This window comes from Hydractinia symbiolongicarpus, chromosome 8, assembly GCF_029227915.1.
Source record: "Hydractinia symbiolongicarpus strain clone_291-10 chromosome 8, HSymV2.1, whole genome shotgun sequence".
NCBI lineage: Eukaryota > Metazoa > Cnidaria > Hydrozoa > Anthoathecata > Hydractiniidae > Hydractinia > Hydractinia symbiolongicarpus.
The window spans coordinates 19,264,205-19,292,150 of record NC_079882.1 but is presented as its reverse complement, the minus strand read 5'-3'; the positions used below and the strand labels follow the sequence as shown (position 1 = coordinate 19,292,150).

Genomic DNA, 27,946 nt, shown 5'->3' with positions numbered 1-27,946 from the left:
CAACTGTCAGTTTCACACAGTTTATTTGTGGCGCGAGTTCTCTTCACGCTACGCCTTCATGTAAACAATTCACCAAAAATGTTTTACGCAACGACAGTATATAAACTTCGTTTGTATGAAAAAAAGGAAGTCCCAAGTTTAATTAACTAAAGAGAAGGCACGTGCCAGCGGAGAACAAAAAAATATAATAGATGTTTATATAGAAAAAAAATCGAACAACACTTCATTTTCGATTGTTTATCTTTCTCTTTATTTATTTTTTGCTCGCTTTTTGCACGGATTATATTGTGTATTTGCCTTGCCTGTTCAAATACTTTACTGCAGATCATTCTAATATACGTGCATTTTAAAGAAAAATATTACCTGAAACAAGAACGAAATTTTTCACTCGCCGATATGTGGAATATTTTCGATTTTTTCTAATAATTATCCCTTAGTATACGGAAAAACAAGAAGATATGTTGTAGGCCACCTTACTAACAGGAAAAGTGAAATAAATGTCAAATAGTGGCCAGAATGTTCTCAAACCAGTATTAAAAGTTTTCGGAAAAAAAGAAAAGGATAGTGTTCTGTAATTCTGAGCTTTTAACAACAACTTTAGGCATTTAATGCTACAACTTTTAGTATAATGATTCATTTAAATGGGTTGTGATGTGTTGTAATCTCACTTAGTTATCTTACTTTTTCTTGGTTGCTACCTGTAAACTTGGTTTACATAAACTTAAAAACAAAAACAACAATTACCAGAACCAAAAGATATATTGAAATTTAATATATAAACAAAATTAATAATCATTACAAATTTATAAAGGTTTTAAAACGGCATCATTCCTTTAGATTTTTTCTTATCAGCAAGTCTTCTTCGATTGTGCTTGTTGCCTCTACCACGACCACGGCCGCGGTCACTTCCTTGGTCATTATTAGATGCACCCCTGTTTCCACCGCCCCTGTTTCCACCACCTCTGTTACCACCGGAATTTCCGACATGTCCCCGGGTACGCCCTCTATTTCCTCTGTATCCACCGCGATAATTTGCATTCCCTTGTCTCTGGCCATTTTCAGAAACTTCTCTCTTGTTTTTTAGCTAAAAACAAAAATTTAACAACTGCAACTGACGGCGAAAAACTTTTAACAGAACAACATAACACAGAAGCAAAGCTGTCTCAATGTTTTTTGGCGGGAAATTTTTAACATGTGTTAACCATGAACACAGATATCTGTTGAATGATGAAGGTCTTTTTCGGAGATTTTTATTCATCTTTCATTAAACGTTTGCTAAAACAAGCAAAAAAAATACATACTTCCTCACTACCCCCTTTTTCTTCTTCTTCTTCTTCAGACTCACTTGAAACATCGCCAATCTGTCGTAGCGCTGCAGGGATGGTAAACTTTCTAACGTAAAAAAGTGAATTAAATTGTGGGTTGAAAAAAGGTGTATTTAAAATAATTAGAATGACGATTTGTGTTGTGATAAAGAAGAAAAAAGGAAAAGTACGGCGAGTAACATTCTCAAGTTCTTCATCTGTCGGCTACTTTCCCCACAGAATTGTTCTTTTGTCATATAAAACTGTTCGTAGTCGTTCAAGGAGAAATACCGCATTGCCTTGTGATCATAAGACGAACGCACTACCAACTGATTTGCTTCTATTTGGCTTACTACTCACCTTCTGGACGTCAAGTCTTTCAATTCATCTGCCGAGTCAGCATCTGCAGCGGCGACATTTTGTGAATCATACGTATCATCATACTCGTCATCGTAAACATTGTATCCGTCTTCATCAGTGCTGTCGTCGTCGAGTGGTGTCAACAGCTGCGACTTCAACAACGCAACATGTTCCTTGTCTTCCAGCACATCTTTGTTTGGTACGCTGATCTGCTTCTTTGTGCTAACTTCCGTTTTTTTCTCTTCGGGCATGTTACCCTCCAGTACATTGTTGACGATGACGTCAACATTGGGTCCGTATTTTTCCACGCACTTGCTTAGATATTCTTCTCCTTTCATTGGAAGAAGTACTCGCAACTGATGCAGAATCTAAAACAGTACATTACCTTATTATGAAAGTGCATTACCTTATTATGGGCAATAACATTTCAGTTAACGCGTTCTCGAATTGAACATCACATGTTAACTCGAACCTTTAAGTACTCTATCTCAAACTATTATACTGCTTCCTTGTTCGAATGCCAAACTTTTTACACAAGAATTTGATAGACAGAATAATGCATTTTGCTTTTATGGAGTTTGGCGATAAATACTAAAACGCTGCATACACCAAAGCGCAAAAACAGCAACTTACAGAACTTGAATCGCTTTCAGACACAGAACTTGATATCATACCACGAACATACTTAAGACTAGACATATCGATACAACCAACTTCTTCGATCATCTCAAATATATTTGATATCTTTCCTAACTTGCAATAACACACTAAAAAACTATAAAATAAAATAAAAAACGAAACATGTAAATTACGAATAATAATATAAAATATTCCATGGTAGGGTAGTTAACTTACTTCGGATACTGAGCTATCGTATCCATCATGCTGATAAACGCAGTTGTCAAATCCTCAGTAGTGACATCTGTACTACAGAAAAAAACAGAACCGAGATGAATAATTGATATACATGAAACAAAATAACCGTGATTATATTGTTTTCAATAATACACTTTCAACTTTATATGGTATCAAAGTTATAAATGACCGACTAAGCTCATATAACAAAGCCGAATGATAATCCATCTTAAGTCTATTGTGGAGCTAAATAGTTATTTACACTATTTCAAACTTTAATATTCTGGATAGTAGATACCAAGAAAATATTTACGTTGCTACATTGTAAACGATGTAAACGAAATTGGCAGGTTACAAAATTCATACTACACGAAAACATCAACAGTTATGTCAAGCTACCTTTTATTTTGAAGATTTTGAACATATCCTTCTTCAATGATAGTGTCGATTAGTGTAGTAACGGATTTTTCAATTTCGCTCAGAATGTATTTATACTTCTTCCTGTTAACTTGTATCAAATTCAAAAGACATGGTAGAATATTTTCACAGGTCGTCACAAGCCTACAAGAAAAGTACAAATGAACGAATTAAACAGTTTTGGACATATTCATAGTTTTCTCCCTCTCAAGTCTGCTGGGAGGCAGGAGTAAATTTGGTCATAATTAAAGTCTGAGGGATTGCAGTTTTTGAGGGGGGGATATATGGGTTTTGCCTGGGGGTAAAGGAGACAATGTTATGTTTTTCCTCAGAGTCTAGTCCGGATTTAAATCAAAAACTGTGGTTTATGCAACAATGTCAATTGCATGTATATTTTGACAATAATTTAACATAGTTAAAATTGATGTAAAAGATAGGGGTTGTCAAACGTTTTATCCACAATCATGCAAGCACAAAACTAAAAGATAAACACACTAGCTTTAAAAACAATTGCTTACAAGAAACTCGTTTTATGTACCTTTCCACAACTTTAACTTTGAACATAACTTGGGAAACACTGGGTAGAACACGTAATAAGGATAAGAACGTGTTTACCATGTCGAAACTAAACAACATCATATCTTGTGCTTCTCTTCCGTTTACTGAATTGCCTTTTAAATGTTTGCTCGCGTTTAAACTCTCACAGATCTTTAGTTTGTCTTCAATATTACTGACAGTGAAGATCATGCTCTCCACCGCATTGTTTATATCGTCAAAGTACCTAACAGATAAAAACAACGACAGTATAATTAGTGAACTTGGTGAGTTTCAGTGGCACTTCCTTTGGTTTTCAATAATGCTATTTAGTACCAAGTCAAGGAAATCGAAATAAAACACGGTGCATAAATCGATGTTTTCTATTTATTTATTTATTATGACCAGTCGCGCCTGTGCTAAAAAAAGCTTTAACTTTTTACAGTTAATAAAATTTAGTCAATCAAAGCTTATGTATTTTGTACTTTAAGGTACAGCACACACACAGTACTTCAACAACATCAGTTGTGACCAAGTGTTTAAATAAGTAATTGCTACTTTAAGGTAAGGAATAAATGTGTAAAAAAAGAATGCAGAATTATTGTTTGTGAATTTGCTTTGTTTTCTCAAACTCAAATTCTACATTTTTTAGACAAAGACAGGCATTTTACCTGTTTTCTGGTTCGTTTTTAACTTTCCTGTACATTTAGAATAAATCTATTTTAAACATTTAGATTTGATTTAATCAAAACAAAAGCTATTTGAGGTCACTGATATCACATTCTTAAATAAAGTACAAACATAAAACTGTGTAATTTTTTTTTATATTTGTGAGCTTTGGTTCTTAAAATATTTACAGTCACAGTAGTACTACAGTTGCCGCCATGACAGTGTCGATGAGGCCTTTTTGTTTAGCAAATTACTTACTTGTGTGATGTAATTCCATAGGGGATGTAAACAAACGCATTCTGAATGAATAAAGCGAAGGAATGCTAAATGGGAAAAACTGTGCTTTCTGTGATTGTCTGAAAGTAATATTTTATTCATCATGTTTTGAAATAAATATCTTTTGCAGAATAAAATAATGTTTCGTTGTCATAAATATAGTTTTGGACATAAATTTATCACTTGAAAAATATAAGTATTGTGTGTATTCAAATTTATTATGAAATTTTTTCTTGTGTTATTTTTTTGTATTAAAACATCTTGAAAGACAACTGATGCTGTAATTTCCTAGTTTCGAAAACAACAGTTCACAATGAAGTGTACTGGAAGTGATTTTGTGAGAGAAAAGCAAAACAAAAACAGTGTTAAAGTTTTTATTTATTCTTTATCTTTTTTCACATGTCAAATTCTTGGAAATTATTTTTTAGAAGGATGTTTTTCTACTATCGAATTTAGCTTATTCTTTGTCCCTCGAACTTTGTGATGAATTTAAATCACTCTGAGAAACTGAAGAAGTAACTGAATCTTCATCCATTCTCTTACAAATCCTGTTAAGCTATGTTTGCCGTGTGACGTCACAAATTAACAAGATATGTACAAACCAAGTTGGCTTTTGTTTGATAATGGTTGACCGTTAATGTAATTATCAATTTTGGGGCACAAAATATGGACACAAAAAAATATGGTATAAAAAATTATATTTTTATAGTTTTCAAGATATGTAGTAATGTTTTAATTAAAAAAACATATAAGGATTTTTGGTAGTTTTCCTAAAGTAATGCAAAGTTTGCATACTTTGGTTGTGCTGTAAAGATATTATGGATGATTTCTTTCACTACACCACCAACGGTGCTTCCTGGCCTGTAAAATATACTGCAAATGTCCAACAGTTTAGCTGCATCAAACAAGTAGTTCTCATAAATAATATCTGCAAACTCTTCTTGAGAGAAGCATAACATCTAAACAGAGTGAAACACAGACAAGCTCATTATGTACACGCATTTTACAAGCAACTCCATTTTTGAATTTCAGCCTACGGACAAACTTTCGATTTCACCCTCCTGGGAAAGAAGTTGCTAATCATTACATTTAAATTTTACAACATTTTTTCTTGTTACTTGTTTAATATTGTTATTGTAGATTAGCTCTCCAAATTTTAAACCTGTAGCCAGTTGCTAAGCAGCTGCTTAGGTTTAGGCTAATTTTTCAGTATCAACCATTAGCAACTCAGCTGATTATAAAAAGGTGTGTATCAAAAATCATTTTTTTAACTATCTAATTTTCATGAAGGCTGATTTCACCCACTATTTCTTTTAACTAACATCCATATTTTTCAATTCATAAAAAGTACCCTTGTGAATACCAATTCAATACATGCAGTAACACAGATTGAACTCATGATAGTAGCTACATTTTAAGTGACTAGTTAAGTCATTCTAATCTAAGTAAATGACAAAGATCTCAGATCTTTATAAAACACTTCAATAATAAAAAACCAAAAAAGAGAGAATAAACAAAAAAAAAATAATAATAAAATTAAAATAACTTAATACATACAGGATCTTCGTTGTATAAACTCATTCTCTTAATCGCAAGCAGGAATAGTTTACTGATGCGTATCAATGCTGTTTTGCAACTTTCTAAGACATTTTTCAAATCATAACTCCTAAAAATGGATTTAATTAAAAGTAAAAGATAGTCCAACAAGCAACACCTAAAATGAGGTGCCTAGTATATATACCTTGGTGAATTAAATAGAAACGAATCCAAACAAACATGCCAGGATGTATCAAATGTCACCTAAAACAAAATAATGAAGGGTGCTTGTCAGTTTAAATGTGAAAAAGCATTTTGGGAATCTCAAAAGTTGTTTAACAAGAAACAACTGTAACCTGAAAATAACTCTTTTTTTTAAAGTTTCATATTTTCTGATGTAATTATGCTACATAAATTATGAAGTCATACTAAACAAGGAATAGTAAATTCTGAAATTTCTTCAACCAGTAATTCTGGTTCTGCTATGATGAATCCAAACTTTATCAATGTTAAGATACTATCACGGTAAATGAACATTAACTAATGGGATGCATTTTCTCTTGAATTTTTCCTATCGATGTCATTTGTGATCTGTATATCGGTTTTCAATAATGGATAATCAATAATACACAAAACTAACATATTTTTTACTTAATAATGGATTGAAGTTGACAAACCTGGTTCCAGAAAAAATCAACTGGTAGTGACAAAAGCCATTTCAGATCTTCATACAGAAAAACCATCCGTTCCATCCATTCACTTAAAGCACTTTTGTCCTCTAATTGGGCATTTGGTGGAAAGGAGAATGACAAGAAATGTCGTGACTCCACATTTAGAGGATCCTAAAAAATATTTTTTTAAATAAATAGCAATGTGGAATATCAAAATCAATTATCAAATTTATAAAATTCAGCAAAATTAGTTTGGTGGAGAGGAACTTGCAAAAATGTGTTTGTGATTTTCTATAAATTTCTTAGTGCATGTGGGTTAATAAATGTAAGATGTTTGTGTAGCCATACATGCATCAAAGATTATATAAATAAAATAAAGCATATAAAAATAAAAATTCTTACCAATTTGGATGACAAACTCATCATTAAAAAATTTTGAAACTATATATCACTAAAAATACTATGAAAGAAAAAAGATGAGGATGCTAGGTGAACAAAAGTTATTTTTAGTCCATTTTGCACACAAAAGCATTGTTAGGGTTTCAATGAATACACCTTTACGATAATTTAATTGTACATGCGTTCCTACGGCTCTTCATCATTTCACAATATCAGAAAAAAAGAGGTAAAAATCGTGTTTTTATGAGAGTTTGTTAGAGACGAAAGCGTGTTTTCTCCAGTTTTTTAACTTCCGTCGTATCAATTTCTTTCAAATTTTCAGGAAATGTTAATAATAATAAGATACAACTCATGTGTACTTTTCATTAAAAACAAAATGTGGCAAGAAAAGTTATCACGAAAAAACGTGTTTTCTCCTTAATAAACTCTTATAAAAGTGTGATGTTTACCTCCTCTGATCGCTAAATAAGCTGCTATGGAGTGTTAGTTTTCCCGAATTATCGTAAAGGTGTATTCAAGAAATCCACCAAGACCTCTCTTTGCCAAATTCTGGTATCTTTTTCCTGGCACACAAATGCCAGAGTCAAACTATTGGCAGCAATGTTGAAAACAAATTTAGCCCTTCTACAGAAGCATTGGCCAGTCATCTATAATAAACAGTTTCCAAACCTAAGTCAGAAACTAATTTCTGTTTTACAAAAAAAAAAAGAACATAAAATCTGCTTTCCAAATTCAAACACTGTTTCTCTATTCTTGGGGTTTTATTATACGGAAATTGATTTCCTATCTGTACCTTAACCCAAACCGGAATACCGTCGTCTCTGCGTCATATGCAGAGAGACGACGGTAGACTGGAATTGAGGTATTATTAGCTACATTCAGCCTATTATATAGTAACGTAGTATGAGAAGGCATCCCTGATTATTATCGGCAAATCATCTATTTGACAAACAAGTTATAAACAGCTACAGTAAACTTAATGTTTTCATCAAAATACATTAGCTATAAAAAGAAGAAAGAGGGAGATATACCCCAGGCACATAAAAAAAGTGTTTGATCGCAATACGAATTATGGAGAGTCATGGGGAGCCATTATCAACTTAAAGTTATATAGAGCGCACATCTTTACTTTATTTCAGAAACAAAAATACTTGCGCATGCGTATTATGTGCACTTACGTTTTTATTACTTGTGGTCTACAACATGGTTGCCTCGAAAAAAACGTTTTGTGACCAAAACATTTTTCTCACCAGGTGTTAGATTTTAAATAAATACCAAAATTTACTGTAACCTAAAATGAGTCTCTCTGAAAAAGATCGGGAAATACTACTCCATGAAATACAGCAGATCCAGCAGACTCTTGAATCAACTGGCCGTTCCTTTGGAACCTGTGCAAGTGATGAAGACGAAGAAACAGTGCAAAATTGGACTGGTATAAACGAAGCTTCGATTTCATTATTTTTTTTAATTTGATTTGCATAACCTTCTTAAACTATTTTTTAGGACTGACAACCGAAAAAAATAATAACACGAATTCTTAGAATTTTGCCCTAATCGCACTTTCGTTTTTGACAAAAGCAACATGGAAGAAACGATGAGTTAGCTAGCTATTGTACCTACGTTTCTTTAGTTCTCATCCCATAAAAAATAGTTAAAAATATATATATTATAAAACCTCTTTTCCCTTTTTATATAATATTTGAAGCCCCTATTCACTTTTAATTTTTTTTAAAAAAAGGGTTTTTAATTTTTTGAGTTTAATAAATAAAAAAACATAGCAAGACAACATAGCTAGCAAGCTATATATCGATAAAAAGTGAATTAGGATGTTTTTATAGCAAATTGAGTATACAGATTTTTATGCATTTTTACAGGTGGACACATTATATTTCCCTTTACTCTGGGGATTTAAATTACAAAATTTACCTCAACTAATTTTGCAGACATGTTATTTATTGACAACTTTGACTTTGTTTTCCCTAAAGGTCTAAAATAACTTAAAATGGAGATTCTACGTAAGATTAAAATGGAGTGAAGTGGTTTACAAAAAACGATGTATTAAAAACTTAACGTTAATTTTTTCTCTACATCCTTTAAAAAAAGTTGGTTCTGCCAACGTTATAGAGAAGTCTTCTTGGCATGCTGCCCACACATAAAAAAACTGTGTCCTTGATGTAGTTCAATGTAGTTCTGCTTTCATGTTGGCAATTCAACATGCCAAAATGAACTCACAGGGTTGATACAGCTAATAGCTATCAAGGTTTGACTGTGCAGGGTGTGGCATAGTGAAATTGCACAGCTATAGCCTCGTTTCCATGTTACTTAAGACAATTCATAAGGAGAAAATATGACATCAGAATTTTCTGGGAAAGGGAAAGCTTCCATTTTAATTTATTTACATTTAAAAATAATTGTACTAGCCTTGTTTCCATGTTATGTGGTCGTTGACAACACAACATCTTACGCAGAAGTTTTGCTATAAGAAATTTGCATGGGAAGTCTTGTTTTTGAGTTATGTACTTGAAAATTATCATTATTAAAACCATTTATTGCAAATCTTATGGGGTGGTGTCCATCTGCAAAACTGGTCAGTGGCAGTGGATAGGACATAGTTATTTTGTCTGCAGAAAAAAAAACTACCACCCTATAATTTCGCAAGCAGTTATTTTTAACTAAAGAGTGGAGTCACTAGGGATGTCAATATTTTCCAGTTTATTGTGTACTTTCCTCTGGTTTATAATGACTGATGACTCACTGGACTTGACTAATGACTCACTATTTTCAGGGAGTCAGTATAATTTGCTACACCGGTCATTTAGGGTATAGAAAATCATTGATTGGCTACACGACCTAAAAAATTGACTTTTTCTGAGCAATCAACCACAAAGCTTCTTTTTTGCTTTTTGATTTTGTGCTGGGGCGGACGAAAGAAGTGTACCTTAAGGGTATTAATTTTCATATGGACTTAATTTTTCAAGGCCAACTTTGCAAAGATTTTCCCAAAATTTGTTCAAATAAATTTAAAAATTGATTTTTGTAAACAGAAACAAAAGCAGCCCCCCACAAGGAGGTAAAATTTCTAATAATCTTTCTATCTTTTTTTGCTCATTGCTATAAAATGTTTCCTCTAAATAAGGGTTTTTATATTTAATATTTGAGGACTAGTATGTTAATTTGTGTATGTTATTAGATTCACATAATAAAGTCAAATATAAAATAATGTAAAATACATTCTGAACATTATTATTTATATACTTGTTGTCTCAAAAAACTTCTTATATTTTTGTGATTCAATGGTTGATGATAGTCTAAGATTGGTCTTTAATAGCCCTGAGTTTCTGAATTAGCTGAAAATATACGAAGTGACTTTAAATATGGTTTTTGTTGGTTAAAATAATAATAATAGATTGACAATAAAACTGTGATTATTTTCCTGTATGTATGATTGTCACGTTTGCTCTGCTAAACTTATGGTTGTAATTTAAAATTAGCTTAGTAAAACATATGCCCTATGCAAGCTCAAGCTTGATTTGCTATATTTTACTCGACTTATTTTAAATTACAATTATAAGTTTAAAATCACTTGTCGTATCATGATCCCACTAAGAGTTTGGTCATTCAAAAAATATTTGTTTTTTACTCTTATTTTTATTTATTGTTTACAAATAGGCAATTTCAGTTTTTTTAAAAAATTGTAGACAAAAGTATAGATTGCGTTGCATGAAATGAGGTTTATTGTGGTATATTCTTTTTAAACAACTTGGACCCAGAGTAAGACTTAACCCTTGGCCTTGATTTTAACCATTAAACCATTTTCAAGTTTTACATTTTGTTTACTTTAGAATCAGAGTGGGGTCAGGATTCGAAGGGTTTCTTTCATGAAACTAAGGATGAAGAAGATCAGGTAAATTATTGCTGTCTTTTTTTTTTGTTCTTTAATTATTGTATTTTGATAAATGGTTTGTTTTATCCAATAACAGGAGGCATTTACAACTGTGTCAATTGCATATGACCCACCACAAAGGATCTCAAATGAAGAAGAAAACCACGACAACCTTATTTCTGAAACTTCTAACTTGATGCAAAACGATCAACCACTAGTGACAAATTTTTTACAAAACCTTGAAGAGAATAAAAGAAATTCATCAAATTCAGAGACTGTTTCAAATATACCAATCAAAAACGAAAATATAAAAAGTGGTCTGACAAGAAAACTTAAGAAGAGATTGGCACAGGACAGTCAATTATGTGGCAATGCATCAAAGGAAAAGGGTGTCTATGAACAGTCAGCTGATAATGTTAATCTGTTGCCTCTGGTAAGCTCAGCAGCAAAGAAGAAAACAGAACAGATCAATATGTCAAACTTGTATGTGGAACGCATCTTTCGAGATTACCGAAAAGATAAACATAAGCCGTCACCCTCAATTGCTTCAAAAGGTAACTGAACATTTTACGTAAAATTTAATTATTAACATGTGATGTTATTTGCAAATATTCTGTGTCTCTAGTCATGGTGTGTATCTTATTTTCCAAACAACATCTGTAAAAAGAACATTAACTAAGTTCACTGACAGTGCTTGTCAAATAAAACTCGACCTATTGTAGGAAGTGTCTTACCCTAGGTTTCTTTCCAAGTGAGACAAAAATAAGAGTTTTAGCAGCACTTAAAAGGCCCACTTTTACTGTGAGTAGTGACAGGGAGTGTGACAGTTACATAATTACAACAGCTGGTACTGAAAATATTTATTCTAAATACCATTGCACGCAAAAAATATTGAAAATGCTTTGTTGATTACTTTGCAACTAAGCCATAGTTACAGCCCTGAGAAAGATATTTGGGAAAATCTGATAGGAGAATGTGACCTTGTTCATTATTCTTAATGTTAAAATCTCTCTTTACTGTCCCCTCCTGTTCCTCCCAAAGCCAATGTTACTTACCTCTAAGGTACTTCTGTTAGCATCATCCTTAACATGGGGTAAGGAGAGGTCAAAATAAAATTCCCAATATAGTTTTTCAGGTTGTAACTTATGCTGCTGTCTGACTACTAGCAAACTAATTTTTTTTTCTGAACTAGTCAGATTATATGAAGCGTCACTGGGCATTTGTAAACTGTACACTTAGTTTTAGTTAACCATTCTTCTTTTTCATCAGGTTTTCATAATTAATTGGATATATTTGTTATCATCATCATTCTTGATCTAACGTCCGTTTTCCATGCTAGACCCTCTTCCAATCTAATCTAGACTGTGTTAGATCTAAACTCAACTTCCTCTGTATCAAGTCTGTCCTTATAACCTCCTGCCGAGTCTTTCTCGGTCTGCCTCTGGGCTTTGCCCCAGGTACTATCAAGCCTCTACACTTTCTTACCCAATTATCCTCCTCCATTCTTTCCAAGTGCCCCAGCCAATTCAGTGTTCTTATCTGGATAACATCTTTAATTCTACGGATACTTAGCCGGCTTCTTAGCTCATCTGAACTCTTTCTGTCTCTCAGACTTGCGTTACACATCCACCTAACCATTCTCATATCATTCCTTTCTAAACGGTCAAGATCTGCCTGCTTCACTGCCCATGTCTCACTACCGTACAACATAACACTTCTTACACAGGCCTCATACAATCTACCTTTTACCTCAATTGACAAGACTCTGCTAGTCAACAAAGGAAGTAACTCTCTGAACTTTTTCCAAGCAGAACCTATCCTGCAAGTAACACTTCTTCCAACACCCCCTTCACTGCCCAACATATCACCTAAGTAACAGAAGTTCTCATCTATCTCTAACGAGCCACTGTTGTACATCATTAAAGCTGGAAATACTTCATTCTCTATAATCTCACCTTTGCAACGCTTGCATACAAACTGAATTTTAGCTCTTAACCTTCCACTAATACTACTGCACTTCTTATGTACCCAATGCTTGCAAGTATGAAAATTGAGTTACTACCAACCCCTTTTCTGCAAACTACACAAAGCCAGTTTCTAACTACAAGGTCACACTTGGCTGCAATGCTACTAATCATGACTTTAGACTTTGCTGTGTTCAACCTTAGCCCTTTCTCTTCTAGTCCTTTCTTCCACTTTTCAAACTTTTCAACTAATTCTTCCATCGACTCTGCTATGAGAACCAAATCATCTGCCTACAAAAACTCCCATGGACAACCTGTTCTGAACTCCATCAACAGCGCTTCTAAGACTTCTAAAACCCTAACAAACAAAAAAGGACTAAGTACAGAACCGTGATGTACACCAACATTTACACTAAATTCATCACTATGTGAATCGTTGATCCTGACACGACTTCTAGCATTGCTGTACATAGACTGTACCATCGTAACTAGCCACTCATCCACACATAATTTTCTCATAGCCCACCAAATAACTTAACATGGCACTCTATCAAAAGCTTTCTCAAAATCTACAAAGGCAAAATAGAGATTCTTTCTCTTTCCTAAATATTTTTCCTGAAGCTGTCTGAGTAAAAATATTGCATCTGTAGTGCCACGCCCCGGAACAAAACCAAATTGCATCTTATCTGTATCAATTCTTTCTCTAAGTAACTTATCAATCACTCTTTCAATAACTTTCATTACTTGATCAACCAACTTCAAACCTGTATAGATACCTCTTTCTAATGCATCACCCTTGCCCTTGAAACAATTCACTATTACACTTGACTACCACTCACTCGGAATAGCACCATCCTTTATAATCTGATTAGCAAGACTTGTTATAAGCTCAACTCCAATATATCCAGATGCTTTTACGATCGCTGCAACAATACTTGATACTCCTGCATCCTTGTCAATCTTCAATCAACAGAATGGGTATTGGAGGCTATTAGGAAATAGCCTCCAATACCCATTCTGTCTTGATCTGCATAGCTGGCCCTTCTACAACATCATCATCAGACAAATTATCCTCATCCCAATCAAACTCAGTGTTAAGCAACCTCTTATAATAATTCTTCCAAGCTACCCTTTTCTCCTCCTATGTGCTAGCCAAAACACCTTTATCATTACGTATACACTTCTCATCTACAACATCTTGATTAGTCTTCTTCATTTGCTTTGCTATCTTGAATTCCTCATTGTGCTGGTCTTCCCTTCTTAATACATTTGCAAATCTGTTTCTCTCTGCTTCTGATTTTGCCTTATACACTGCTGTACGAGCGCGACGCTTAGCTTCTAAGTAAATATTTTTACTATCACCTGACTTCCACTCTTTCCAAAGTTTCCTCTTTTCCTTTATACACTGGTCTACCTCATTATTCCACCACCAGGTCTGTCTATGTCTAGCTGGTCCTTTCGTCCACCCACAGGTATTATCATAAGCTTCTAGAAGACAATTCTTCAAAGTAGTCCAAGTACTTTCAACATTGTCACATCACATTAACCATTGTGATAGTAAACTATAACTTCTATCTTTGGTCCGGCATGTATGCTATAGCTAGCTTTGACGGTGTAACCAAATTTTAAAATGAAATGAAATAAATGTTATTTACATCTCTGATTGCATTGCTTAATTGTTTTGTCTGTTTTTTTGTTTTGCTACATATGTAGGACACCATGAAGGTCGCCTTGTAAAAAGTAGTGCAAGTTTGAGTACGCTTGAAAATTTACTTCAAGTAAACAGACAATATCAGGTATGTGTATTATCATCACGTTTAAATGATGTGTTTTTTGATATGAAAAAATTTGAGTTTTTTGCTTATATTTTTTAATTTTATTTCTTATAGGAAGTTTTAAAAGATGAATTAAAAAAAGTTGAATTGGCGGTAACAAGAAATAGGAAAGCCCAGGTGCACTTTATAATTACTCTTCCAAATGTGACTTTTGTATTCCAAATAACTTTATGTATAGCATTGTTTCTTTTTTTGTTTATTTAGCACGAATTAGCACAGAGCGGTTACAAAAAAGACAGTGCCTTAACAATCAACCAACTGTCTAGAGCTTGTATTGGTCGGTTTGGTAATCCCTATTTTAAAGACTTTGATGGTTTGGTAAGTGTAGGGTCTTATAAACTTTAAATTCCATATAACTTGTTTAAAGTGTGTGGTTAATATTGATTTTTAGGGACCACCTGATAATGAAGATACCAAGGAGAAAAAACGAAATATGCAAGCTGGTCCTTTTACCAAGCCTTCTAAACCATGTATAAACTCATTTTTTACACTTTGTGCTGGCGTGAATTTAAATTGTATTGTTTTCTTTTTACAAAATTATACATCTGTGTTTCTGTTTAGGGAAGCATTCAGAAACCGTGGAGCTACAAGATGGTGTATATCAAAACAACTTGGAAAAACGTATTGAACATTTGATGCAAAGGTATACACGGTTGATTTTATGGATTAAAAATGTTTATATTCTCAATCCTGTTTGACCATACACACCGCTTGTGTGAAATGATGCTGCAAGAAAAAGAAGAGTGATTGATTTCTGTGTGTATAATTCTTTGAATGCTCGTTTCTTGCTTCCAGTATCTGTGCTTCTTCATTCTTTTGGTTTAGTCAGTAAATTTCCAAAGATTAGTAGTTTCTACATTTTACTGTAACCAATTATGAATCTTCATTGGTATTATAAATTATTCTGAATTATATCTTCCATAGGCTAAAGAAAATTGAAAAAGATTGTAAAGGAAAAACAAACGACGAAAAAATGCTAATCCGTAGACCTCGTACAGAAATATTGAAAAAAATTACAGAAATAAAGTATAGTTTTTTTTAATCATTAATTCCGCCATTTATATGACAACCAAAGTTAAAGTGTAGAACAGTCAAAAGATAATTTTTTTTACTCTCACAAAAAACATAAAATCAGTTGAATCAGACCTGATTCAAAAATCTTTTAAGCTGTACTTTTAACAATGTTTTTTTTTCCAAAACAGAATGTCTGTTTTTAACCAACCTGGAATTTGTGCCTAATCTTTACTTATATTTTACTATTTAGATCTCTTCCACGTGACGAGTTGTTAAAAGACGTGGTTGATATTGACTTTTTCAAGATATCAAAGCATTATGTATGACAAAAAATTTCGTATAATTTTATAACTAACTATTGCAGAGACAAAATGTTTTTTATCAATACGTTCTCCTGGGGCAGATTTATTCTTCCTTCTCTAGATTTTACATACGGTTCAGGCGTTTTTATATGCGCCCACAATTGTACTTGTTCCCTAAACTTTTGGTAATTTCCTACTTCTGTGTGGTTACTTTTCACGTCTTGTGTCACATGGCAGCTTTTAACGTATTGTGTTCAATCTGTATTTTAGGTGCCCACTCGAGAAGATTTCGAATGTCGTTTACAGTGGTACAATGTTATCCATCCTTCTATCAATCAAAAAAAGTTCACTAAGGAAGAAGATGCCAAGCTTATCAAACTAGCAAAAAAATATGAAAATCACCACTGGGAAGCTATATCGAAGGAGCTGGGAGTAAGTCGTAAATAATGTAAAATTTTGCGTTTTCCAATTTCTTGAGTGTAAACATCTACAGCATGATAGATTTTTTCTGTCACAACCAATTGTTTTTATCAATACTTTTGAAGCATAATTAGACAATTGAGTTTGTTCTTTTGAGAGGCAATTATCCGATGAAAGGTACTGTTTTACCATTGGTTGTCAGTATCTTGATTTGTCTTAAAATCTGCAATATATTTGTTTAGACTAATAGAACACCGGTGCAGTGTTTGCAGAGATTTCAGAGAACTTTGAACAAAGAAATGATAAAAACGTAGGGTTAATGTGTTTTTATACTTACGTGACCACCCTCGGCGGTTGCATGTTAGACTTAACTAAATGACACGAAATAATGATAAAATTCTCTGAGAATTTGATTAGGCCATGCATGCATAGAAAGTGACTTGAGCTACCCAAAGTAAGATAGGAATGGGTAAGGGGCGTATTTTTGGCGGGCGTTATAAATTTTGACTGAGCTTGCAGTATGTTTTGAATATAATTTTTGTTATCAATGTTGAAAAGAATGGTGGTATTTTTGAGGCCCTATTGATCCTGTTCTTCAATTGTTTGAAAATAACCAACTGTTTCTACTTTTGAATCTGTAGAACGTGGGATGCAGAAGACGACGCGAAGTTAAAAGAAGCTGTGCGGATATATGGTAATAACTGGGTAGCAGGTTAGTGATGTCTGTTCGTAAACCGAACGTCTGTTTTGTTTTAATACGATGTCTATTCGTAAGTCAAACGTCTGTTTTGTTTTAATACGATGTCTATTCGTAATTCAAACGTCTGTTTTGTTTTAATACGATGTCTATTCGTAAGTCGAACGTCTGTTTTGTTTTAATACGATGTCTATTCGTAAGTCGAACGTCTGTTTTGTTTTAATACGATATCTATTCGTAAGTCGAACGTCTGTTTTGTTTTAATACGATGTCTATTCGTAACTCGAACGTCTGTTTTGTTTTGTTTTTCTTTCTGAAACTCAGTTGCTATTTTCATATTTTATGGCCAGTCTCGACTGTTTCTAAGCCTTTTATCGAGTAAAAATTTTGGAGTATCCTTTTTGAAAATTTAAGTTGTATTATTAATTTTAAATAATTATTTCAACGTCCACTCTCTAATTAGGCCTTTTTATTTAACGACCCCTTTTGCGATACACAATGGTTTTTATAAACAACTTGTTTATAAGCAACTAAACTAGAGTTAAAAAATTATTAAGCAACTTCAGTTCTGTACAAATATAAAGATAACCAACACAGATCAATTAGTAGACATGCTTTCGAAACAAAAGAAATAAAACTCCAAGAAAAGAAAAGTACAATAACTTTTTTGTTGCACACTTCACAGTTTATTTTCAAGTTGCTTTTTTATTAATAAAATTGTCTTCGTTTTCACTTTTCCCTTCTTACATAAATTACGAAAAATTAGATAAATAGAATTAGGAAACTATTAAGCAACTTTAGATACAGATATTAACTAACTATAAATTCAAATGTGGAAAATGCGTAAGATAACCGATGGTTATGACCGATGCATTTAAGATGTTGTTATATTGTTTTATAGTGGCAAATCATGTTGGCAATAAACTCAGTGATCAGTGTCTTAATCGATGGGAGAAAAGCCTAAATCCGAATATAAAAAGAGGGAGATGGACGGAAGACGAAGATAAAGTACGTAAATATGCCTTTTTGTGCCATTTACGTAGTGTAATTCTAACCAAATTCTGTTGACAAATGTGTGGCGCTTTTAGGCATTAATAGCTGCTGTAAAAAAACATGGAATGGGAAATTGGAAGGCGATTAAACTGGTTGTACCAGGACGTACTGATGCACAATGTCGTGAAAGGTCAGTCTATTGTCTTGATAACTATCACGATTATGCCGGCGGGTAGTAAGTTTTTTAAAATTCCGATTGGCTTAGCCCTTTTGAAAATGGTCATGGGTTTTGCCCGTCGTGAAAAATTAAGAGCTTAAGACGTAGAAAAAACATAGAAATTTCAAAAAGCATCGTGGGTAATTATATAGCTATTGACTAATTTCGTACATATAATCATGTAGTATCTGGTTATATCGTTAGCGGACATATATCATTATATAGTTCTTTATATATTGCAGGTATGTATCATCGCTTGACCCAAATAATGATTTTTCTCCATTCACAACAGAAGAAGACAAAAAATTAATTGCAGCAGTGAAAACGCATGGGACAGGTAACATTTTTTATACCATATGTTACGTCCAAGAACATGTGTTGCACTAATATTGCATTTAGCTTGCATCACGACGCATCTCGAGGACATTGAATCCCCCTTACTTATTCATTCGAGTCTTTTATTTAAAAGTTCTCTTTTGACTGCTTTTCGCAACAACGTTGCACAACTAAAACAGCTACATTATAGTAGACAAGCATTATTGTCCTCGTCGAGTGTCATTGTAAGTGGGGAATGTTACTTTACTCATTATGTCTTCGCCCAAAAAGATTTTGTTGAGAACTGGAAACCAATAAATTAATAAATCAATCAGAAGGTCCGTGCGACAATTGCTGTTACGGTTATTAAGATTGTGTTCTCACAAAAAGTTTCGCTCCAGGCTCATATGTTTGTATTGTGTTTGTAGGCAAATGGTCTCAGATAGCAAAAGAGTTTCCTGGGCGACGTGATAGTCAAATATGGCGAAGATACACCCAGATAAAATCAGATGAGGTAAACACTCCGTATATTTTGTTGTAGACTCTGTCTTTATTAATTTTATGTATTAATACCGTCACATGCATTATTGTTTTTGTCAAATTTTAATCCTTCCTTTGTTTCCACCCGAAGTATGATTTCGGAAATACAGGGCATCAGTGTCAATTTCTTTTTTAGTATTTTGCATACCGTCGGGAAACCCATTGGAAGAAAAAATCTGTGATAAATTACTTTGGAAAGTTAGGCCGCAGAAGCGAAAAAAGAGACTACGAAATTACGGTAATTTTTTTCGTTTAACGTGTTTTTGCTTTTTGTTTCCAAACTCTCTCTTGTCTTTTCTTAATGTTTACTTTTTTCAAATAAAGCACAATTTTGTTTTGTATTTAAAATTTAGGATTTAGAAGTTAACTACTCGCCCTCTGTTAACCCGGCGGAAGCAAAGGTAAGGTGTATATGTTGATTATTATTTGGCTGGTGTTGTTGTTGTTGTTAAATTTTTAGTGCTGTTGTTATTGTCTGTTTTAAAAGTTTCTTGTCGTTGTTACAGAATTTACTTTTTATTGTTAGAAATTAAAACGAGCGAGAGATAAGTTGTTGGATGTTGGTCTAAATGAAGAGGAAGCTACTAAGCATCTTGCTCGTATGCACTTCGACGGTGTGTTTTCAAAATCAACCCTCAACTCCAATCCTGTATCCAGGGTTAAGGAGACAACAACGTTGGGAAGGCAACTGAAGGAACCCGTTAAAATTACGCGGAATTCTATTGTAAACACGACCGACCCGGGCAACTCCTCCGCAAATGAGGAACTTAACATTGCAAAAGATATAACGCAAGTAATATCCTCTGTTGATAATCCCAGGAAAGATCTTCCGTCAACGAAGCCAGCTTTGCTGCTGAATACTAAAACGGAAAATTTAGTTACAATACAGATACCGAAGGGAGTGTTTGGTCAGACTTCTCGTCAGAAAGTATTTGTGTCAGGTTCTGATTTGAAGTACAGCCAGGTGAAGAGAAAATGTGAAGTGAGTGAAATACTTGTTATTATTGCAAGTGACTTCTCCGTTTGCTTGAATTGCATAAGCCCCGTTTGAATTAAAATCTACACACTTCTTTTATATAAGAATAGCACTTTTTGTTTAATTATTTGCCTTAATTATTCTTAAAAATAATTCTAAGATAGTTGCTACTATATTTTGAATATTTTAGATTATTCGATTTTAAGACAAGAAAAAATAGGGTGTCTGATGATCGAGCTCCAGCATTTTTTTAATATCTTAAATTTCAAAAATCGGGCCTTGAAGAATTCTTAAAAAAGAAATGTGTAACCTCAGCGTTCATATGATTTTCTCGGCCTTTTAAGATTACTTGGAGGGGTTGAGTACCTTCTAACACCATGAATATTTGCGATTTTCTGTTATTGTTGCTCAGGGTGACCACTCCTCCTTAAATTCCTTAAATAACCTTAGAAAAAGAAAATCTCCTTAAAAGTTCTTAAATATACTTATTCTCCTTATTTGCTCCTTATTTCTTAATTTTTCTGATCGTAACTTTTTTGGAAATGTGTTCATGGATTGTTCATCACCAGTGAAATAAGACACATTTCTCTGTTACTTGAAATCCTATATTTTCTATCTTTCGGGGCATAATTTATATGTATATTTGTATAATATGTATAATTTTCTGATCATAGAACATTAACAGTATGTAACATTAAAGATAGAGAACTAAAATTGGTTTTCTCCTTAATTATCCTTATTTTTTTATATTTCTATTCTCGTTCGCAGCAAAATATCCTTAAAAAATGTCAAGTTGTCTCCTTAATTCTATCCTTACTTTTGTTCTCATTTTATTAGTGGTCACCCTGTTCCTGCCTTAATTTTGTGGGCGATTTTGTTGGTCACATTGTCTCTAGTAGTGCGTGTTAAAATGAATTCTAGTGCATACTAGTGCAAGTTTAATGGATTTTAGAATTTTTACATTGTGGTATCGAAAGTCTTCACATGTTAGATTAACATCCTAATAAACAATAAGCGATGAAACAGTTTCTGTCTTTTAGAAGTATGTTTATTGGAATGGACATCATGTAACAATGTTTGAAATTTCTGTTTTAGAGTTTAGAAAATGCACATCGAGAGATGAAATTATCAACGAGCGCTCTACAAAAAGAGTTGAACGACTACAGAGTCGTAATTACCAATGCAGTTATTGAAGAAATAAAGAAAAAGAAGTTGTTGGAACTTATCGAGACGTGCGCAAAACAGGTGAATACCGTCGATAATGATAGAACAGATAACCAGGTAAAATGTTTATATGCCATGCACCTTGTCCTGGGTAATACGCGTGTTTTTTCCATAAAAAACTACTTTATAAGCAATTGTACTAAAATCTGCAAAATTCTAACCAACCTTGGTGTAAGCAATACCGAATAAAAAACAATAAACAAATTTTTTAACCGCCGTTATAAAATTCATCACAGGGATTACATTGATGTCGACATTGTGTAACCCTCATTCCTTTAAAAATAAATTTTTCTTAATGTTTATAGTTATAATGTGTATAGTTAAAACATAAACAAGATGCTGTAGCAAATGATATATGTGAAAATTGCATTCTTATATATTTAGAACGCAATCCTTAGTCAAAGTGAGTTTGATATTGTCATTGAAACAGACCAGACTGTCTCCATAAAACAAGAACCTGAGGATATTGACAGTATCGAAAAAGACTTTATTGATTTCGACCTTGGATCAAGGAAAAGAAAGAATACCGACTCGACTGTACTTGCTGGAACTCTGATAAAGAAGGAAAGAGTAGAGAGCGTTGGTCCTACTTCCCGGCCTTACGCAGTCACGCAGGTTGATACGGAGAAGAATGCAAATACAAGCGGAGTCGTGATGAGTGATCAGCTGAAAACATTTACTCTTTTGTTACAGGTATTTTTGTAATAATAACATAAATATTATGTAAATTTATATGATCCGTGTTATGCGCTCATTTTTTGAAACAACATTTGTAAACTGTGAGTGTGCGATGTCGAAATCTCTTCAGTTCATTGTTTTGATTCTTCTTGTAGGCGTTGCATGTCGACACAGCTGGTGTAATGAAAGCATTACCACGAAATAACCTGGCTGGTTCTTGTCCATCAAACAACTCACTTTTATCAAACGCGCCATTTCCTACATGCTATCCTTTATCTCCTACGGAATCTTCCTTGCATGGTTTCAGGACATTGCTACTACATAGGCGAGTCTTAGGAGACATTGTTAACCGGCATTATGAGAACACCCAGCGTGACCTCGCATATCAAAGAACAAGATCTTATCAAGCTCTTAGGAACAGGTTTAGAAGTATTTTTATGTGGCCTGCATTTTTAGCTACCTTCATACCGAAACGTGTTGTCGAGACAAACACCGGTAACACAACTAGTGCTCAATCCAGCAGGAGTCGACCAGGCTTAAACCCAATAACAATTATTGAAGATAACAGCAGCGACGAGGACAATACAAAAGATTCAATTCAAATATATATAGAGAAAAGAATGCGGGCAACGAATAGGAAGTATTTGAGGAAAAAAATATCGCTTTTACAACAGCAGAAACAAACTATATCAGATACCAATTAGCAGAAGCAACATTATCTTTGAATATGTAAATACAAGATGAAGATTTTTTGTACAAAGAAAATACTTAAATTATACACGATACCACACACACACACAGTTTTCCATTTCTACCGCTGTATTTTCTTTTTTTGTTTTTGTTTTTTAGTTTTACTCAATTTTTGTTAATTTTCATACAGAAGAAATGCAATTTTGTGAAATTATGGCAACTTATGCGATATTGTTGATGTTAATTTTTTTGTTTTTTTGTTCGTATATCTTATTTATTAAACCATAAAATATTTAGACAGCGTTTGTTCGATAAGAAAAGCTATAGTCAGAAATAGATTATATATTATTTGTACTTTCAATTTTAATACACTTTCTCCAACTGTAGTTGTAAATGATCGTTTCCACTTGACTGCTTTTTCGCTATAGCGCCAAAATCTAGCGCGTGCGCCATTCAACGAAATTGGACATTTTAACCATGTACCAAGCGCAAACAAAAAAGTTCGCGCGCTTTTTGCACTACAGCAAAAAATGCAGTCAAATGGACAGTCAAGTTAGAACGTTTCTAACTCATCGCTTTGCTGTTTTTCCTGTTTTATTCTATTAAAAACTTGACACTTTTTTGCTTTCATCGTATGACTAGTGTAAACAAAAGAAAAGAAACATCCGCGAAAAAGAACTAACAACACGAGGGAGAGCAACAATGCATTATTTCTTTCACGTGTTCCTCACGTGAAAGCTTTTAGTCGTATCAATAGTTAGCTGCGGTTGTTCAAAACAAAGTTTTTAAAAATACTTTCCTTATTAATATTCAAGACAAGTTTCGTATAACTCCAAAAAAGGATCAGGTATTTAATGCTTTTGCGACGTGGTGTGTGAGAGTGCGTGTGATACGTGTGATGTTAAGTGACGCTGGATTGCGAAACGCAAGAGAACCAGTATCCAATCTTGCATTAAGGCCCATTTCCATAAAATCAGTAATTGTCGTGCAACATTTGTTTTGTAGAAATAAATCTCAACGATATTGTTGGGCGACATCTCTTGCGTTGCTTTATTGTACAACAATAAAGTCTTTACGGCGACTGTCGTACAACCGTTACTCAATTATTTTATGTTAATGAAGAATAACTTAAGATTTTAGGATACTAAGCACATTGCAGTTTCTTCAACCGGCCTTAATTCTCCAGGCATTTTCCATTGCATTTTCTCGTTTCAAAGCAACGCATCAAAATATTACAAAAGATGTTAACAAAGATAAATTATCACTTTCACTTTTAGATTTTTGAGTAAAAATTTAAGAAACATGGAATCACGAAGCTGGCTGGTTCCTACATCTACGTTGTGCTTGTATGGCTTCTTCAAAGATATGAAACCATCGGAATCCTTCCTAACACCTTTCTTGAACAGTTCATACAAACACCTCGATGAGAAAGACATTTCAGATAAAATCTACCCGTACTCGACATATGCTTACTTAGTGTTTTTGGTACTCATGTTTCTGTTGACAGATTTTCTACGTTATAAACCGCTCATTGTCATTGAGTCACTCGCGTATCTTTGCACAAGGATTTTATTGATATGGGGAAACGGAATTCCCATGATGCAACTGATGCAGGTCACATACGGTTTGGCAAGTGCTGCAGAAATCGCGTATTATTCTTACATATACGCAGTTGTGGTTGAGAGTCGCTATAGACAAGTGAGCAGTTACACGCGCGTCGCTACGTTGTTGGGGAAAGGACTTTCTGATGTAATAGGACAGATTTTGATTTCGACTGGCACGACAAACTACTTAGTCTTAAATTACATTTCGTTCGGTAGTGTATCCGTCGCTGTGATAGTCTCATTTTTCCTGCCTAAAGTTGGCGGTAACGTATTTTCACTTAGTGAAAACACGTACCAAGTTTTTGAAAACGAAAGCAGTAGTAGCGCTAATGTTACTGAAAATGACCTGGTCGCTAACCGTGATCAGCTGGATGGCTTAGACTCTTCTATTCCTAAATCATCCTGTTCTGTTTTGTGGAAGTTAACGTTGAAACGAATGTTTACTGCGTTCAAGACGTCGTATAGTAACAAGTATTTGCTTATGTGGTCATTATGGTGGGCGTTTGCTATGTGCGGTGGTCTGCAAGTCGAGGACTACGTGATGAACTTGTGGTCACACATCACCGGTAGTCACTCTAAAAAAGTTTACAACGGAGGAGTGTTTGCGTGTGGAACTCTCTTTAGCGCGTTGCTTGTTTTTCTGTTTTCTTTGATTAAAGTGCAATGGAATGGCGTCGTTTCTGAAGTTCTGATTGGTTTAATTTCGCTGCTAGACACAGGTCTGCTTTTGATAATGGCGTATACAGAGAACGTGTGGATAGCGTATGTGAACTACGTCATCTTCAGAGCATCTTATGCGTTCGTATTGACAGTGGCTAGGTCAGTATGGTTTTAGATTGCCTAAATTTTTTAGTGACTATATCATTTGCTATTTTGTTAAATAATTTAACCATCGTCCCTTTTACATTTCCCATGAATCCGATATCGACATTACCTAATAAGAAAATTTTAACCCATGTGAAATAGCGTCACTTGCATTGGATATTTTTTGTGTGTACACATGCGTTAAAGTTGCTACGCATGCGCAGTGCAACCTATAAAATGTGAATCGCTTGTGAGGTGAATTCTATACGAGGTTCCTTAAAAACTCGGCCTAAGCTTCTTTTTTCTCCTATTTAGTTATCAAATTGCTCTTTACGTGGAACTTAAAGGTTATGCTCTTATTTTTGGTTGGAATACGTTTATTGCTCTCGCTATGCAAAGCCTTCTAACGTTTATTGTCACTGATAAAAATGGTCTTGATCTGGACATAAGAAAACAGGTAAGACTATTTACTGTTCATTTGCTGATCTGTCACTCACGTAAATCAAACGGCATGGGACTTTATGTTATGGAACCCGACATGTAAAGATAGTACTGAAGTTCATGATTAATTTGTTGTTGTTACATTGTTTAATTGACCCATCTGGCTTATTAGTTGCTTAAAATTTATAAAATTTAAGCCTCACGTTGCTTATAAAAAGAAAGCTGCAAAAACAAAAAACTTAAACGTTGCTTTCTGGATTAAGATGAAATGGTCCTGTTTTTTTACCGACAAAACTAAAGGTATAATTACACGAGTCATGTTCAGACAGTTAATTGTGATGTGCCCTTCTTTTTATCATTATATAAATTTGACCTATTTTCATCTAAACTTTAGTTCTAAAAAAGGAATTGATTGAAGATAATTTTGTCTTCTTGACAAATGATGACAGATTAAAGCTTCTATCGAGAATAATAACGAAAACCTTATCGGAGTAGACATAAAAAAATTCAAAAGGTGAAAAGTTTCACCTTTGCATTCAAATTGACCATGTCCCTTAGTACAAATATTTTATTTTAGTTTGTAGTGTATGGTTGGTACTTTGGTGTAATTGGAACTACTTTCATTGCCCGACCGTTTATCGTTTTCTTAAAGAGATTTTGTTGTTGTGGAAACGCTAACCAAACGAGAAACAACGACGAGTCGACACCTAGTAGTCCAATTTGATGTCGTGTGGAAAAATTGAGGAGCGTAAATGCCATGCAAAACTGTTTTTTAGGTACTTCTTAGTATTTTTTAATGTCGATGACTTTATTTGCATCTTAAATTGTGAGTCTGTCAAAGAGATGTATGGTGGGACACCAATAATTCGTGTTCAATTTAAAAATGGTAACTAATGATAAGTTGTACATAAATAAAATTTCCTGTCAAGCATTTATTTTGTTCTTTGGTTGTTCTTTGATTTTTAACTGACGTAGTTAAAATCAAATCATTTCGCAAACCCATTTCAGGAAGCGTACGTTTTTTTGTTTTTTTTTTGTTTGTTTGTTTGTTTGCTGTGTTGCTGTTCTTTTATGCTATAAGAACTATAAATTCGGTATTTTCATTTATTTATTTTATTTTTATAGCAACATTTTATAAAAAAATTATTAGAGAAGACAAATTTTGTAATAACAACATGATTGACTTTTGTTTATAATAACTTGTTAAGAGACGCCTGAGAGAGATCACAACGAACAGTTTACAGGGACAATTTTTAGTATGATAAAGTATGTGAGCTCTTGGTAAACTTACTGTCCTTTAAGTTATGCCAATTTAGCGACACACTGCTAGACATGAGGCGAGGCACAGGTGGAATAAATGTCCAAACAGTGTGGAGAATAGGGATTCAGTTCTCTCCTAATTGAGCACCTCTTTATTGTCTTTTTTTATAATAGCCACAGTCCGTCTGTTTCTCTGTTTGCAATGGTGTTAACTATGCACGAAATCTTAAAGCTCCAAAAACAAATGCCATACAGTTTTTATCGACTGTGGCAGGTGAATTCCTTTCCGTATGATTTGCAAGAAAATGAAAAATGGGGAATTCTTTCTGCCATGTCTTCTTTCTTTAATAAAACTTATCTGATTTGGTTGTTTTAGTGCGTTTATTGCTAATCTTAAGGTATCTTAAGTTCACATAAAAGGCATCTTGCCTTTACGCGAAAATGTATGAATGGCCTTGAAAAAATCTATTGAAGCGTGTGTTTTTAATTTTTATAGCACTTAAAAAGGAAAAAGCAGGCTAAAAAACGGAAAAGCAGGCTAAAAAAATAAAATACCTTATCGGACAAAACTTAGTCGGACAAAAGTGACTAAATTTTTTGGAAGTGACTAAAATTATGTCCGACTATTATTTTCGTCCAACTAAAATTTTGTCCGACTAAGTTTTGTACGATAAGGTAACGATTTAAGAAGTGAAAAGAAATTATCTTTTTTAGACAAACTTAAGGATTGTTTTATAGCAGTTCTAGTGGGCAATGTAATTTTGACCTTGATATAACTTCTACTATGAAGATGTGTCCGCTATAAGGTGTCCAGTTGTGTATGTTTGATTGTCAATTTATCAGTTCCTCAGAGTTTACAAATTTCTAATTTAGTTATTCAAGAAATTTAGCAATTTAATTCAAATATTGTAACGTAAGTAAAATTTTTCCCTTTTGATCGAGAAATAGTGTGAAGCAAGGGAAGTGTTTTTCTTAAAACATCGTTAAATACACATCGTAAATGACGCCTTTTGTGCGCATGTCATCGATGTGAAGTGAAGATGACAGTTATGTTATTAATTTAATTAG

At 33.7% G+C, this 27,946-nt stretch overlaps 3 protein-coding genes across 3 annotated transcripts; 2 read left to right on the top strand and 1 right to left on the bottom strand.

The window, feature by feature from the left end:
• Positions 1 to 740: 740 nt before the first annotated feature.
• Positions 741 to 7,171, bottom strand: LOC130653882 (activating signal cointegrator 1 complex subunit 2-like). The gene is made up of 12 exons (XM_057456381.1): positions 7,025 to 7,171; positions 6,629 to 6,793; positions 6,157 to 6,215; positions 5,973 to 6,081; positions 5,211 to 5,374; positions 3,475 to 3,717; positions 2,919 to 3,080; positions 2,520 to 2,591; positions 2,298 to 2,439; positions 1,665 to 2,032; positions 1,302 to 1,392; positions 741 to 1,084 (listed from the first exon to the last, which is right to left on the bottom strand). The coding sequence occupies exons 1-12, from the start codon at positions 7,046 to 7,048 to the stop codon at positions 815 to 817; spliced, it is 1,869 nt and encodes a 622-aa protein (XP_057312364.1). The 5' UTR covers positions 7,049 to 7,171; the 3' UTR covers positions 741 to 814.
• An 879-nt stretch (positions 7,172 to 8,050) lies between these two features.
• LOC130653881 (uncharacterized) lies at positions 8,051 to 23,123 on the top strand. The gene is made up of 23 exons (XM_057456380.1): positions 8,051 to 8,453; positions 10,864 to 10,925; positions 11,002 to 11,458; positions 14,582 to 14,664; positions 14,758 to 14,820; positions 14,908 to 15,021; positions 15,095 to 15,173; positions 15,265 to 15,346; positions 15,628 to 15,729; positions 15,968 to 16,037; positions 16,290 to 16,451; positions 16,682 to 16,749; positions 17,081 to 17,151; positions 18,038 to 18,144; positions 18,225 to 18,319; positions 18,589 to 18,683; positions 19,090 to 19,175; positions 19,338 to 19,439; positions 19,555 to 19,602; positions 19,728 to 20,183; positions 21,273 to 21,458; positions 21,786 to 22,094; positions 22,235 to 23,123. Exons 1-23 carry the CDS (start codon positions 8,318 to 8,320, stop codon positions 22,781 to 22,783), a joined length of 3,582 nt encoding a protein of 1,193 aa, XP_057312363.1. The 5' UTR covers positions 8,051 to 8,317; the 3' UTR covers positions 22,784 to 23,123.
• A 536-nt stretch (positions 23,124 to 23,659) lies between these two features.
• Positions 23,660 to 26,549, top strand: LOC130653883 (thiamine transporter 2-like). Its single transcript, XM_057456382.1, has 3 exons — positions 23,660 to 25,192; positions 25,493 to 25,634; positions 26,196 to 26,549. Exons 1-3 carry the CDS (start codon positions 24,072 to 24,074, stop codon positions 26,340 to 26,342), a joined length of 1,410 nt encoding a protein of 469 aa, XP_057312365.1. The 5' UTR covers positions 23,660 to 24,071; the 3' UTR covers positions 26,343 to 26,549.
• The last annotated feature ends 1,397 nt before the right edge of the window (positions 26,550 to 27,946 follow it).

What these genes read in the sequence shown, in the direction of transcription:
- LOC130653882 (XM_057456381.1), bottom strand. Translation starts at nt 7,048, where the DNA reads ATGATGAGTTTGTCATCCAAATTG. An exon ending in ATCTTTACAGCACAACCAAA is followed by an intron (nt 3,718 to 5,210) that starts GTATGCAAACTT and finishes TTTATCTGTTAG; the next exon opens with GTACTTTGACGATATAAACA. An exon ending in CTGAAAGCGATTCAAGTTCT is followed by an intron (nt 2,033 to 2,297) that starts GTAAGTTGCTGT and finishes GTACTGTTTTAG; the next exon opens with ATTCTGCATCAGTTGCGAGT.
- LOC130653881 (XM_057456380.1), top strand. Translation starts at nt 8,318, where the DNA reads ATGAGTCTCTCTGAAAAAGATCGGGAAATACTACTCCATGAAATACAG. An exon ending in ATTGAACATTTGATGCAAAG is followed by an intron (nt 15,347 to 15,627) that starts GTATACACGGTT and finishes TATCTTCCATAG; the next exon opens with GCTAAAGAAAATTGAAAAAG. An exon ending in GGACGGAAGACGAAGATAAA is followed by an intron (nt 18,145 to 18,224) that starts GTACGTAAATAT and finishes TGGCGCTTTTAG; the next exon opens with GCATTAATAGCTGCTGTAAA.
- LOC130653883 (XM_057456382.1), top strand. Translation starts at nt 24,072, where the DNA reads ATGGAATCACGAAGCTGGCTGGTTCCTACATCTACGTTGTGCTTGTAT. An exon ending in TTCGTATTGACAGTGGCTAG is followed by an intron (nt 25,193 to 25,492) that starts GTCAGTATGGTT and finishes TCTCCTATTTAG; the next exon opens with TTATCAAATTGCTCTTTACG. An exon ending in ATCTGGACATAAGAAAACAG is followed by an intron (nt 25,635 to 26,195) that starts GTAAGACTATTT and finishes ATTTTATTTTAG; the next exon opens with TTTGTAGTGTATGGTTGGTA.